This window comes from Rhipicephalus sanguineus, chromosome 1 (genome assembly GCF_013339695.2).
Source record: "Rhipicephalus sanguineus isolate Rsan-2018 chromosome 1, BIME_Rsan_1.4, whole genome shotgun sequence".
Classification (NCBI taxonomy): domain Eukaryota; kingdom Metazoa; phylum Arthropoda; class Arachnida; order Ixodida; family Ixodidae; genus Rhipicephalus; species Rhipicephalus sanguineus.
The window spans coordinates 57,422,923-57,437,940 of NC_051176.1; the positions used below are offsets into that span (position 1 = coordinate 57,422,923).

Genomic DNA, 15,018 nt, shown 5'->3' on the forward strand with positions numbered 1-15,018 from the left:
GGGTTTTGAGCATTATAAGTAATAATATACATTGCTCAAGACCGTGGAAACCAATTTTCTAGCTGCAGGCAAAAAGTGACATTTTCAAGCTGACCAATGGAGTTTTCCTAGTCCGAAAACCATCACTGTTTCTAAAATTAACCTACAGTAGACTCTCAGTAACGGAAGTCTGTTAAACGAACTGCTGCTTAAATTGAACACCTGAATCTGATATGATTTGGTTTCGCACATGAATTCTGCACCCCTGTTTCATCTCTCAGAACGGAACTCCTGTTAAATGGAACGCATTTTCCTGGTCCCTTTAGATTCTGTTTAACGAGAGTCTACTGTAGTTGTATTCTGTAAAATTCGTGCAGTTTCACAATTGCCTGTTTTAAGTAATTGCTGGCTGAAATCTACTTTCACCTTACTCTCTTCTGTATTTCAGCTAGACCGTGAGAAGTATTTCCGAGGTGTGCAGTGGGTGCATGACTTGCTGACAGGTATAGATTTTGAGGCAGACCGGATCCAAGTTGTGGCCAACAAGATGGTCAAGGATGTAGTCAAGAAGAAGCGATCGGGAATAAAGATCACCGGAACACTCATACGGATACTTACCTTTCGGCCAGAAAGTAATCATACCACTGGCAGTATGCTACGCCAGCAGACCTTCCTGTATGACTTGCTACGACAGCTGAAGGCAGATCCAACCAAGGTGAGTGTTGTTCCAGTTTTTTTGTGCCCTTTTTACACAAAAGGCAAATTACGCATTATGTTACAATGTTATGCTAATGCTTGAGAAGGTCTAAAATGTAAGTACTATTCAAAAACAGTGCTGTAGTAATTGACATGTTGAAGTGCATGTACGAGATCATATGAAATTTTTTGTGGGACACACTAATACTACTCCGATAATGTGGCAACTCTCCAGTATAATGTTGTCTATAGAACTCGACCACTCGCAATAAAAATATTATTGCATTGTGTGCTATGAAGGCATGGCACCTGTGCATTTCTATTTGATTATTGGAAAAAAGAACTGTTTGACATTGCCTTGACTATGACGTGGGCGGTGGAAAAATTTCGTTTTTGCCCGGCTCTGCATGCACCGCTTCTGCACTTGTGTTTCATTAGTTTCCTTATTGTGTAGTCCCGTGAAACTCACTCCATTTGCTGGTAAGGGAAATTTTTGCATCCATGCGATGTCGTCAGCTCTGTTTCCGGCCATGCTTTTGCATTTTATGCAACAAATCATAGCACCAGCTGTCAGATAGTAATGGACTAATTAAATAATAATTGTCGCAGTTTTATGTCCCAAAACCACAATTGATTATGAGGGACACCACAGTGAAGTGCTCCAGAAATTTCAGCCACCTCGGGTTCTTTAACGTGCACCTAAATATAAGAACACGGGCCTCTAGCATTTCACCTCCATTGAAGTGCAGCCGCCGTGGCTGGGATTTGATCCTGCAACCTTCGGGTCAGCGGATAGTAAAGGAAGGTAATGGCGTATAAAATGTCATCCCTCACTTAATGGCAGGTGATTAGGATTGTGCTAAGGGCGTGTGCACCATAGAAGTACAATTTTCTCTTAAAGTAAGCCTTTTCTTGACTCAAAGTAAATGGTATGAGGTTTCTAGAATGGTCTTATAACAGTTCACTTGTGTTTAATATTTGCTTTTAGCATCCCTTTGATTGAAACAACCATGGCTTCATCGTTTTAAGCCATTGAGTTGAAGCAATGGTTTTCATCGATTCTTTCTGGTTTCTTGTGCTTCTGTCGGCAGGTGATAAAAAAGCTGACGGAGGTTAAGGAGTTTTTGACACGACCCGAGAATGTGACTGTGCACATGGCTGCAAACATCGAAAAGCTGTCACTGCACGGTGATCTGCGAGCACCTTGGATAACCTGCCTAAACCGACAGCCAAAGCCTCCATCTCCTATAAAGAGGTACAGCACATGCTATCAGATTGAAGTTGGTGTGTCCTTAGCTGAACTGGTTTATGTGGTAGCAGATGATTATTCAGGGCCCAGTTTGTCTCTTTTTTCTTAGCAACAATGCAAATTCACCAGAAAATTGATTGATAGAGTGCACTTAAAACTGTATGGAAATACTGAGCAGTTTTTTTTATATTTTATTATACAGTTGAATGCCTTTACAGTAGAAGTACTTTTGTAATGAAGAACTCTGTATGTTTTGGCTATATGTATTGTAAATGACTCAATAGTGAAACTACTCCAATGACATTGCCTGCACAATGAAGGAAATTGGGAATCCTCAGTTGCAGCAAAAAACAAAACAAACAAAAAAAGCACACCACTGACTCACTCGGCACTATTTGCCCTGATTGTAACGCATCCCTGAATTGAACGCACGCCCACATTTTATGGGTAGAAAGTAGAAAATTTACGTAAAAAATTACATTAGACTGCGTAAACTATGTAGTTTAGGCAGTCTCTCTATTGACTTGCTGGCACAGGCATACCTGCCAACTCTCCCGAATTGTCCGGGAGACTCCCGAATTTGAACCTAATCTCCCGATTGTACGAATGTCATCTCGAATCTCCCGAAAAGTGGCCACCACAGCAGAGGCGGGTTTTTTTCTCTCTCTTTTTTTAAAATCGTGCACGTACGTCAGCCTTTCCTGCTGTGGCGGTGCTGCGGAAGAGCACTCGCCACCACACTTCTATTTCATTGTAGCCATGCCGTAGAGTACCGCTAAGTACATTCTAGGCACTGCGCATCTGGGCGAAGGCTGGCCGCAAGAAGCGCTCGCCACCATACCGAAAGAAGGCGAGGGAAAAGGTACAGTCTCAACGGAAAAAGATTGCCAAAAGTGCTACGTGGCCGGAGCTGCGCGCTGCACGAGCGCTCCGATAACGAGACGGTGAGACTGTCGAGCTATAGCGTATAGCCTATGGTCGAGCACATTCCATTTTCCAAAGGAGGGGTGGCCGGCAGACCGGCGGTAAGCAGCCCCCATTGTGCTTTGCACTCTCGATACGGCGTGCTTGGAAGAAACAGCGCCGCGTGTCGCAATCTTGCCGCTCCGGCCACTGTTCAGTTCATTTGCAGCAATCGTTTCCGTTGGGCCTAGCCAGAACTTTTGCGTCTCCATCTTGGCCCCCGCATTTTGTACGCTACGCCGTCTGCCGTGGGGGTTGCGTGTTTCCAGAGTTCAGTTAGAAGGTCGATGACGACGTCAAAATCAAAGTACTTGCAAGTGTTTCGGGACTCATACACAGCTGGGTTTCCATGCTTTGTGACTTCGCGGAAAGGTGACAAGTACGGATTCTGTACCACGTGCGCCTATGAACTGCCTTGGTGCCTTCACAAGTAAAGAAGTTTGGTTCGAGCAGCTCAAAACAAACATCCGTACCCCTTTCTGATGTCAGTCTCCAGTCTCAGTAATTTCCGCTATGCAAAAGGAACCCCCCCCCCCACTGCGGTCTCCCGAATTTTCATCCTGTGAGGTTAGCAGGTATGCACAGGCCACCAAGCTTTTTTGCACAGTAAACAACAACCTAATGTCTGCCCTGCTGACCACATTCTTGAGATTGCGTGCCACCTCGTGCACATTAGGGATAACCACTACAGTTTGCTACGAGTGTGTGTCTGATTGAACAGCTGCTGAGTGCTCGTTTTTAAAGCCTGCTACGAGGCTTTCGGCGACGCTGGTCAAAAAGCGTTACTGGAAAACCTGCAAGCTTCAGACATGCTACTTGCGAAAGGAAACTTGCTTCAACAATAGCAAGGCAATAGAGAGCTCAAGAACAAAAGAAATGTAATCAAAAGTACAGGCAGAAGTTTGTTGAATGTTGTGACAGTGGTGTACGAGATTCCTCTACCTTGCGGGCCTTATTATGTGGTCACACAAGGCGGTGCGCTAATGACCGCATGTGTGAGCATTCGAGCAAGGTTCAATAACAAGCTAGAGATAGTCAATTGTCTCTTCAATGTAATGGTTACGGTTGTCAGCAGTCTTTTAAAAATTGGACATTCTTGTCAAAATGCCATGACGCACGCGCATCTCATTTCTGAAGCTTATATTCACAATAGTGGCAAGGCATGTGTAAGCCTCCCCTCGATTTCCCTTCTTCCCAAGGAGGTAGCATTCCTGTCCCATTCCCAGTGATGATTTTTATTGCCTCTGTGCAGGCTGTCTTCATTTTTTTTGTTTTTATCATTTGTTTAATTGCGATTGTGGTGGAGTATATATATGCTGACTGGAAGAAAACACGTTTGGTTGTTAGTGAGCACCATGGTCTGTGTCCTTTGTTTGTCCTGGCTTTTTAGCGCTGTTTTTCTGCTTGCAATCATGAACCAACCTGCCCAAATGTGTACCCTACTGCAGGATTTGAAGGAATTACTGCAAAACAGTGTTGCCTTGAAGGCTCCTTGAAGGGGAGTGCCGAAGCTATCCACCAAGGCACTTTGATTATTTTCGGATTTAAACATAACATGTTCTGAAATCCTTGAACTTACTTTTCTTAGTTCACACTTTTTGACAAATCAACATCCTTAGGAAAACGGTCATTTTTAAGTTATTTTCCACAAACCTGCTTTCAAGTTGGCTTCTACACAGAAAGTTTGTCTGAAACAAACAGAGGTACTTTTAAAATATTCGAAGTATTTTAACAACATTTGACATATATTGACAGCAAAAAAAGCAAGAAGTCCATTTTCAAATTGATTAGATTCGTGCAGAAATGCTACGGTAAACACAAGAGTGGCTCTGTCATAACTGCACTATAAACCACCTACAAGGCATATAATGAAAAAACAACATAGCTTCACTATTCTTAAAAGAATGGTTTTTCTAAAATGAAATACGTAATTGCTCTATGTGACAGCATTACTTGTTTGTTCTGTTTGCATTAGGGTGATGAATATAAATCACCCCAAATACTTTTATTCATATCAGTTCACCCTTTCAAAATTTGGCTCTTCACAGTGCCACGTCCTCCCTTCAAAAGCAATCCAAGAGACTGCCAAAGTGGCGTTTGAAGAATATTCCCTAGTCCCAACAATTAACAGCATTATTTTCAAAAGCAGTTTAACTTTCTCGTTACCGCGAGAAAATGGTTATTTTTCATATGTCTCGAGAAGAATGTTTTTGCCAGTTTGAAAAGTAGTCCAGCGTGCACTGCAGCATACCAAATTATGCATAATGAAATGGTCTTTCCAAAAAAAATATAATTGTAACGCAACAAAGTTATTGTGGAATGTATAAAAATTTGAACGTGTGTAACTTTTTGTTGCCAGCTGATAAACAGAGCAATAAAAAACACCATATATGCAAAGACACTCAGAACAAAGAAAATTCAGAATATACATTTTGAAGATAAATGACTCAGGAATAGTATAAAAAATAATAAATGTTCTACATAACGTTTACATTAAAATATACAAAAAAAAAAACTGAACCGAGGTACTGCTTCACTGCTCGTACAATGCGGTGAAGCAACCCTTGAACGGCTGCGGATGTCCCAGGCTGACGCAAAACATCGTCGCCATCAGAGCATGATGCTGAGGTGATGTCGTCTTCGGACTCGGAGCTCGTCGTCACTAAGTTTAGGTGCGATTGCAATATAGTTTTGAGCAGCGTGCGTTTTTCGCGGCGCAGGTGTGCACCCATGCGCGCATGACGCTGCCGCCATACGAGTGACGCGGGATGCGGCCCTGTGTCTGACATAACAATAGAAGTGAAACCAAAGCTGCTGGAAACTGGCTGAAAAGGGCATGTCTACACGTTATACATGCGGCAGACCTTCAGAAATAATTTTTGGTAGAATAAATCTTCCTCGACTCCAAACAACAGCTCTCTAGTGAATAGGTGGAATAAATTTGAGTTTGAGCTTATTCAACTACGTGACAAGTACATGAAAATACACTGTATACGTGGTTTGGTGCGAAGGGAAAAAAGCTGCATTTCACAGCTTGACTGGCCCCTTCACCCAGAAAAAAATCTAAATTACAAATTTACAAAAATAACAAAAATTACAGGCAGCGGAAAGCGACAATACAAAAAGAACACGCATGTGGCCCATGACAGCAAATAATAGAATGACAACTCTAAAATACATACAAAAATATTCATAACACAGCAATGTATGAAAGAATGAAACTAAATAACCATTACAGAAATCACCCAACATTCATCAACAACACAATCGGCACATCCGATTTAACGTTTCAGTTTTAGACAATATATGCAGATTATCAATTGTTAGTTTCCATTTGTTCCATCACACTTGGAAGACGGTAACGTAGTGTTTCAAATCCATAGTTTGTGCGAGGACATGGTGCATGCCAAGTCTCCATATACCGAGTGACGCGACTGGCAGGATTTGGTTGCAAGGTGGCCAAAGTGCGTAAAAGGATACTTCCTCTGCGTATTTCTGATTTAAAAGCTGACAGAAGCTGGTATTCGTAATAACTGGTAATTCTTAAAATTCTGTATTTTGCAAATATTGAAGCAGTGTGTGTGTTATAGGATACACCTTCAATGCATCGCAAGGCATTTTTTGTAACACGACCAGATTCTTTAAAGATGCTTTAGAGCCTGTAGACCAGACCAGATGACAATAGTGTAAATGTGAAGAAAAAAGAGCACTTGTACGCTAATATTTTTTGTTTCACAGGTAGTATGTTCTGGCATCGACGCAACACACCTGAAACTTTACAAAGTTTGTGACTAATGTGTTTGGCATGGTAATTCCATGCCATGTGTTCGTGAAAATGGACACCGAGAGTTTAAACTGTTTGAGAAAGTTTAATTTCAACATTATTAAGTATTAGTTTGTGAGACGTTTCAAATGACCTGGTTTTCGCACGGAACAGTACAGCCTTGCTTTTAGAGCAATTAATGTGTAGAGAATTTGCCACAGTCCAGGCATATATTTTATTTAGTATTTCATTAACAGAAACAAAGGTCATCAGCCGTTTCCCCAGAAAAAAATATACTGGTATCGTCCGCGTAGATTACATATTCTACAGGAGCTGTCAATATGTACAATATCGTTGATAAAAATATTAAATAATAGGGGTCCCACTACCTTGAGGTACACCATTCTTGACGTTCATGGCTGATGATAGCTCTCGACTGATTGATACACATTGTTTTCCTATTAGATAAGTAGCTTCTTATTAAAGCTAAAACGGTACCGCGAACGCCATAACAGTGAAGTTTTTCTAGCATAATATCATGGTTTATTCTATCGAATGCTTTGGAGAAATCTAGAAATATTCCTAGGGTAAGTTCTTTTGCTTCTATATTTGCTTAGAATCAATTCCTTTTGGTATAGTAAAGCACTTTCGATTGAGAGGCTTGACTGAAAACCGAACTGTGACGGTGTAATAATGTTGTGTTTATTAAAGAAATTAGACAGCCGAATGAAAATAAGTTTTTCACACCCCTTAGAGAAAACTGGCAAAATCGAAATTGGTCTGTAGTTTCCTAAATTGCTTTTGTCTCCACCCTTATATATAACCGTTACTTTAGCATTGTTCATCCTCTGAGGAAACAGCCCAGTGGTGAACACGAGATTATAAATATGTACTAAGCAGGCGCATATGAGATCTAAAATATATATTATAGGTTCTAATTTTAAGCCGTCTATGTCCTCGCTTTTATTCATTTTGAAATGTTGAAAAACGCTGATGACCTCTTGTGCGTCTGTAGGATTAGCAAACAGAATTATTTAAAGCAGGAGGCAAATAACCTGATGAATCACAATTACGACTACTGTCAACTAGTGAGGTAAAGTACTCATTAAATTTGTTTGCTAGTACTGCGCCCTTGTATATTTATTTTTGATCACCAGCTCACTAATATTATTAGTCACTTGTTTGGTAGATATAATAGCATTAAGTTTGTTCCATAATTGCTTAGAATCAGTGACACCGTCAAACATCTTGAAGTGATAATCGCGTTTAGCTTGTTTTTGTAGTTTAGTGAGTTTATTTCTGTATGCCTTAAAAGCTTTAAATTTATCCGGGTCTCGCTTTATCAGAAACTCTTGATACAACCTATTTTTTTCTTTTATCATATTGAGTATTGCGGAAGAAATCCAAGGTTTGTGCGCCCATTTTGGTCTCTTTAAAGCCTTATAAGTAAAATATTTTTTATACACAGAACATAGAGTATCAATAAAACAATTATAAGCAAGATCAGCCGAAGAACTAGATAGAACGTTGTTCCAATTTAGAGTTCTAATTTCCTCTCTAAAAGAAGATAGTGTTCGTGGATTAATTTGTTGAAATTGAACGGCAGGAAAGATTTGACTCCTTACACTGGTTATGTTTTCTATGAGCAGATATATGGGCAAACGATCACTTATTGGGGCATGCAGGATGCCTGCCTGTAACGTACTGTTTGTACTACTTGTGATAAACAAGTCTAATAGAGTAGAAGTGGTATCAGTAATACGTGTTGGAATGGTAAGTAGCGTTTGCTAAGAAAAAGGAAGCAAGAAGGTCTGAAAGTCTCATCTGTTTATGCTGTGTCGCTCAACATATCTATGTTAAGATCACCTCCCAGCACTAATGTGTAATTAAATTGGTTTACAACAGAAAATAGGTTTTCTAAATATTGAATAAATGAATCAAGATTGCCACTTGGTGGCCTGTAAATTGCAACAAAAATGTAGTTCTGATACTGTAAGGTTAACGCCCCAAGGTCATCGGTGCACAGAGACAGATCTTCACGATACTCGTACGTTATTTCAACTTTGACATGCAAGCATACACCACCACCAATTCTCGATTTTCTATTTTGGTAGACAACATTATATCCGTCAATACGAAACACGTCTGTTTCACTACGGTACCAAGTTTCAGTCATCATAATAACGGAAAATAAGAAATTGAACTCATCAAGAAACAAGAGAAAGGTTTCTTCTTTCGAACGAGCTGACTGCATGTTAATGTGAAGGAATGTCGGGCTGCCTATGATGCCCGCTTACATACGAGTTCAATTCAGAAACGCTGGAATACATCGCCATTGCTCACAGCAGAAATATAAGTCTACTATTAAGCTAGACTACTTTAGCCAGATCTGCTTCAGAAGTTACATTTAAAACAGGTGTCCTGTCTGTTTTCCGCATGAAGATCCTGCCCTGTGATACCCATACATATTTCCATTCTCTTTCACGCCTTGCTTGCCGTGCCTTACTGAGCAGAACCTTCATTTACATGCACAGGTGTTCATTTATATATACAGGGTTACTGTTGTCAAAACCAAGACGAGTGCTGTCTAGTTTAATCTTTTTTGCTGCGGACAACATCTTGTCTCGCGCCGTTCTGGTGAGGAATCTGACAACCACATTTGATTTCTTTTTATCTTTCGACAGTACACGGTGCACGACGTCAATGTCGTTATCTATGACATCAGTTCCTAAGCACTTGGCGATGTTTGCGACAGTTTTCTCCAAGTTTTCTTTTTCGATTTGCGGAAGACCTTGGATTTCGATATTCATATTTCGGCTGTATTGCTTCAGCTCGACAATTTCCCGTCTAGCTTCTTTCAGGTCCCTCCGCAGTTCTTCGTTTTCCTTACAACACTGCGCACTCTCAGCCTTTACCACGTCAATCTCCTTGCGAAAAGCCTCCATGTCAGTCCTAAAGAGCTCAAAGTTCTCATTCATGAAGCCAATAGCATCTCAAACACTTCCAAGTTCAGTGACTATCTCGGTGTTTGAGGAAGCGACCTTAGCTATTTCACATTTAACCTCAGTCGAGAACACGTCAAGTCTTCCCACTAGATCACCTAGAAATTTCACGACCTCTTTAATGCTATTAGGCTGCCTCTCAGCAAGGGTCGCCGCAATATTGCCCATGTCGCCCGAATTTTTATTCCCCGTGGTTTCAAGCACTTCAAGTAAAAATTGCACGAAAATACTCGTTGTGCACACAAAGCAAGAGACAAAGTTTGAAGATTAGAAAGAAAACACTGTTGTGACTACAATGCCCAATAAAACTTCAGCAGCAGCAGCGACGAACCTAGGTGCATATAATGTTCAATATGAAAGTTACCTAACCTGCAAAGAGTGCGGACAGTAGGTTAGCGTGCGTCCTTTCACCGTTTAATTATTATTACCGGCAATTATTACCGCTCAACACTGTCAGATTGCGAAGCTGACACCATAATTTGATATTTCACTCGCAAAAGTTTTTTTGATTACAGAACTTTGATGTTACTGGAGCATAACCCCGAGCGGCATGCATTTCTCTCAAGTTCGTCAGCCAAGCGCATTTTCCCAACAACACACACACATTGGTTCGTGCAAAGGTGTGTGAAAAATCACTGTGTTGGCAAAACGGGCAAATTCAAACTGATTCTGAAAGTTCAGTGGCTGGACTCACTAGTAGGACGTGCTAGGTGCATGAGAAACAAATTCAACATGCCAAAATCGACGATTCAAAGCATCGATTGCCGGTGATCGATTTGAATAGGCGTGGTAACGAAAGTGTTAAAACTTACATGCCAAGAGCTCCATGAATCACTTGCGTGGTCTCCGTTAGGCAAGTCATTCCATTTGCACACATTTCCAGTCAAGCAGTATACAGTAGAATCTCAGTGATATGAACCCGGCTGATACGAATTCCAGCCCGATACGAATTCGTAAAATTCCCCCCGGCCGAATTCCACTGTGTTCAGTGGGCCGAAATTCGGATGTCTTGAGCACTTCTCAGTGTCGTGACGGGTGATACAAACTTGGGTACCGAAACTGTCAAGTGACGGCCGACAGAAGCGTGCTTCGGAAGCTTTGGGAGTACGTGCGCGGCCAGCGCGCATGCAGTCAGAACTGTGGTTATCATTTCCCACAACCGATGTGGACGAAGCCGCGGCAGCTATCGACGCAATCACATACGGCAACAATGAAACTCCGAAAGTAGCATCCAATGCTAGAGTCAAAGCGATGCTGCCTGCCTGTGGTACCATGCTACAGCGTGACAGAGTCGCTTGGAACTCGCACAAGGCGTCGCAGAAGCGCCACTTTTCTTGGGTCTGGGGAAGATAGGAAGATTCTGTTTTTTCACAAAACTTAGTTTCTAACAATCCCAAAGAAGCAAGAAGCAACTCGTTGCATTCACTAACTTCTTTTCTCGCTATTCATCACCCAAGCATTGCGAAAGCAAATGTTCTGGGTCATCACCTGAGGTGTGGTTGTGTTTGCCTACATTTCCAGAAACCATGCTTGTTCGTTAATTTAATTAGTACGTGAATGATTACTCTTCCTACCCGGGTTGTTCTTGGCTCACATGCGCCTCCTCCGTGAACACGGAGCAAGAAACATTTAGGAGATGCAACTCCACTATTTGAGGTGACCAGATAATGTCACACTTTCAGAGAGCCACAACATGCGAGAGGCATCTGGTGGCAGACAAGGAAATTGCCGCCGTTTCGGTTGACAAGAGAACCGTGCTAGGATGGCTAGCATGGGGAGGTGTGAAAAGCAGCCGTGGAAACCGGTCCCCATACACGCCGATGCCGCAAGGGACGCTGTAAGCAGGGGCGCGGGGAGTCGAGCAGACGACGTACCGCGTAGAGCGCTGCCCACGTCCGGCAAACTTGGCTCGCTCTATTTTGCTTGCAACAGTTTGGTGTGTTAATCGTCTTTTTGTTTTCCCTTTCAGCAAGTGCAGTAGAAAAGGGCACACTCTAACATCTTCCTTTCCTTGTTCACTGAATTTCGTGAATGAATGCACGTGAGAAGGAATATATCAGAGTGAGATGCGGTACGGGCACGCACCAACGAGTAAATGTTGATTATTGTAACTACTTCCTCTAAAGAAAAAAATTTGTTACACACAATCTGGATGTTTTAAGATAAGACATACCTACTTATTTCCAACAGGTGTGTTGGAAATGAAGTGGTTTCTGATTTTGATAATGGTGGTCTAGTGGTTATGGTGCTCGACTGCTGACCCGAAGGCCGCAGGATCGAATCCCGGCCGCGGCGGTTGCATTTTCATTGGAGGCGAAAATGCTTGAGGCTCGTATAATTAGATTTAGGTGCACGTTAAAGAACCCCAGGTGACCGAAATTTCCAAGTCCTTTACTACGGTGTCCCTCCTAATGATAGTGTCGTTTCGAGACGTTAAACCCCAACAATTATTAAGATAAGACCACGGAGTAAGATAAGAGAGGAGCGCCGACTCCGCCGCCGCCCCACGCATTCACTCGGGACAAACCGTGCAACGCTGGACGCGGCGGTCTAACTCATTCTTTTGCTCACCCCCTCCGCTCCTCTTCACGCTTTCGCACATGCTTTCTCCTCTCCCGGCGCTGATCACAACGCGTAGCGCCATCTGTCGAAGCGCATAGAAATCACTCAACACCTGCGGTCATGAGCGCATGCGCCAATTGGAGGAAGACTGCGGCGGCGGCGGCGGTGGCAGGGAACGGTCTGCGCGGGGCGTGTCGTCTGCTAGAAACCCGTTCGCTCGGCATTCTCAATATGACAAAAAAAACGCGTATGTATGCGTACTGATACTAAAATATGAAATAAAAACATCGTACCGTTTTTTATACACATATGCAAAACATTGTAACATATCTTCAGTGAAAGCAGATGAAAAATTATGCTGAACAAAAACGGCAGAGCAGAAGTACACTTGTTTTCTACGTCTGGACGTCTGCGTGGTAGTGTTAGTTCGATATTTTCGTGTTACACCCTTCGTTTAGCGTGTCTGCAGTGTGCTCATTCATACTCGAAAAAACAAGGTGTCTTTGTACTTGTGTGTGAAGACATTGTTGGGTATCGGGTGTCTCAGCTTGCGGCTGCATCTGCGCAGAGCTGATATAGACGGAGCGGACAAGGCGACGGTGAGTAAAGGCAAATTTATATACATATAAGCAGAGGCGGTACATATTCGGCACTGGGGTTGACAGCTTATGGGGCTCGTACTGAGGTGCGACGACGGCCCGGGATTTCTTCGTTCGCTGCTTCCCCTGTCCGCGCAGCTTGGTTCTTTTATAGCCCTGGCTGATTCCTTGCATCAGCCAGTAGTTTGAAGCCTCCAATCATGAACCGCCGTTGGTCGCTGGCTGAAATCGGATCCGTGGATGAGAGGGCTTGCCGCACGTTGCGTGAGAAATTGCCGTCGGTTGCGTCAGACGCATCGCAGGAGTTGCCAGGGGTTGCATGGCACCTCGCTGGTGTTGACGTTGGTTGCATCAGACAGTCTATCAATGTTGACACCACTTGCGTCAGACGTTCTACCAGCTTGAATGCCTTGCCGAAGCAAGGAAGTTTGGGTTGGGTGCCCTGGCAAACAACATGGAGCGACCGGACAGGAGGCAATGAAGTGTTTTGTTCCTGGCTGTAAATGTGGTTACGGCAGGGGCGAGAGCAGATTCCGCTCTTCGTGGCCCCATCTGCGATAAAAGCTATGCGCTCTACAGAAAAGAGTTGGTAGCAGGCGTGCAGCATGCGCGGAGCAGACGACAACACAGATAGGCATGCATACCCGTGAACGCGGCCAAGCACGCGTCCGCGCTGACGGAGTCCCCGCCCGTGGCTCTGTTCGAGGACGGCGTCTCTCCTACGCCACTTTTCTTAATGTTAGCTTTTCTCCATTCGTAGCGCCATCTGGCAAACATGCCGCGAAGCATCAAGTGGCGTTGCAAAATGTGTCCCTTCCAGGCGAGCGGAGTCGGCGCTCCTGTCTATCTTACTCCGTGGATAAGACATATGAAGCTAAAGGTAATGGAAAGTGAGATTAAAAATAAAACATCGAATAAATGAAAATGCTAAATGAGCAAGCAGTCAGGCTGTCAGATATAATTTTTCAGATAGAAAGAGATAACCCTCGTGGTAGTAAACATCTAGATACGAAGTTATACAAAGGATTGACCTAGACAAAATGGATTTGGAACAGAGAGAAGGGAAAGAAAAATAAACCATTGTGGTAATCTTTTTGTCATATTTATATAACTGAATACAGCATGCCAGACATCCCAGTGACTGCAGCCTAATTTAGTGGCGCCAAATAATAAATTTATTTGAACGCTTATTGCTAATCCTATCTTATGAAGTGGAGCTACGAGGTACCTTTTCTTCTATTTGGAATGTCGGCTACAGAATAAAAGGAAATGGTTTGTTGTTTCATTAATTGCAAAATTTGCACAACGGGGATGCCGTGAGAGCAGCATTATGTGAGTGAAAATTCACTCGAGGAATTTGACAGTGTAATCCGGTGTAATTGTCGAGATGCACACCGCTGCTTATTCCAGCAATATCTTACATGTACAAAGTCTTTAAATTTATCCAGCGATAATTTGCCAATGTCCCTTTGCAAACAAGCATTTCTATACCTTAAAGCTGTCGCATAAGTCTGGTAAATTATGAATTAGAAGTCCACATAGATCTACTGTTACTTATGAGTCCGCCATTTCATTCAGATACAATCCACGGTGGCCCTGTACCCCCAGCAACCACTTTTTTTTGTAAGTTTGTAGGTATTAGATAACGAAACAAACTCAGGAGTGTTGGATTTGTTGGCCTAGGAAGTACTGCACATACCAAAAGAGAATCAGTAACGACAACTGCTGCTGATTAATTTGGCGGGATCGAGTTGGCTAAAAGAATTGAAAGCCAATATTTCTGGAATTAATATAAGTGCATGATCGGGAAGTCGAATTGAAAAAGACCACTCAAGAAAGCCAGAGCAGATGCCTGACCCAGCCTTCTCCTTTGATAGCGATGCATCAATTGCAATTGTATTGCTTATTGTCTGGTGAGCAAGGCAATCTTGTACTGGTCATTTAAATATCAAAATGGCATTTTTTTAGCATTAGGAGAAAAATATAATGAAATTCTGTGGGAAGGATTGAACTGGGTTTACTTGTAGAGCCAATGTGTTATATTTTTAAGTTCAGTAGTTCTATTGGCGCTTGCACGAATATCGTCTGAGGGGTGTGCACTCGCGACCAATGTGCTTGAAAAATAAACTAGGTTCTTTCATGAAGACACGTAATGATCGTCTCTGATGGAACTGTATATCTTTAAAAATATTTGAACTGCTGGTA

General features: G+C 42.6%; 2 protein-coding genes across 2 annotated transcripts in view; both read left to right on the forward strand.

Annotated features, from left to right (window-relative positions):
- The window catches only part of LOC119391073 (sodium-coupled monocarboxylate transporter 2-like), a 25,251-nt gene extending 24,870 nt beyond the window's left edge, over window positions 1-381 (forward strand). The window contains exon 13 of the mRNA XM_049416106.1: window positions 357-381. Coding sequence (XP_049272063.1) covers window positions 357-381 — 25 coding nt within the window. The remainder of the gene's footprint in view (window positions 1-356) is intronic.
- A 46-nt stretch (window positions 382-427) lies between these two features.
- The window catches only part of LOC119391678 (uncharacterized protein C05D11.1), a gene marked incomplete at its 5' end in the record, with an annotated part of 31,050 nt that continues 16,459 nt past the window's right edge, over window positions 428-15,018 (forward strand). The window contains 2 exon segments of the mRNA XM_037659344.2: window positions 428-694; window positions 1,767-1,930. Of these exon segments, the coding sequence (XP_037515272.2) occupies window positions 428-694; window positions 1,767-1,930 (431 nt within the window).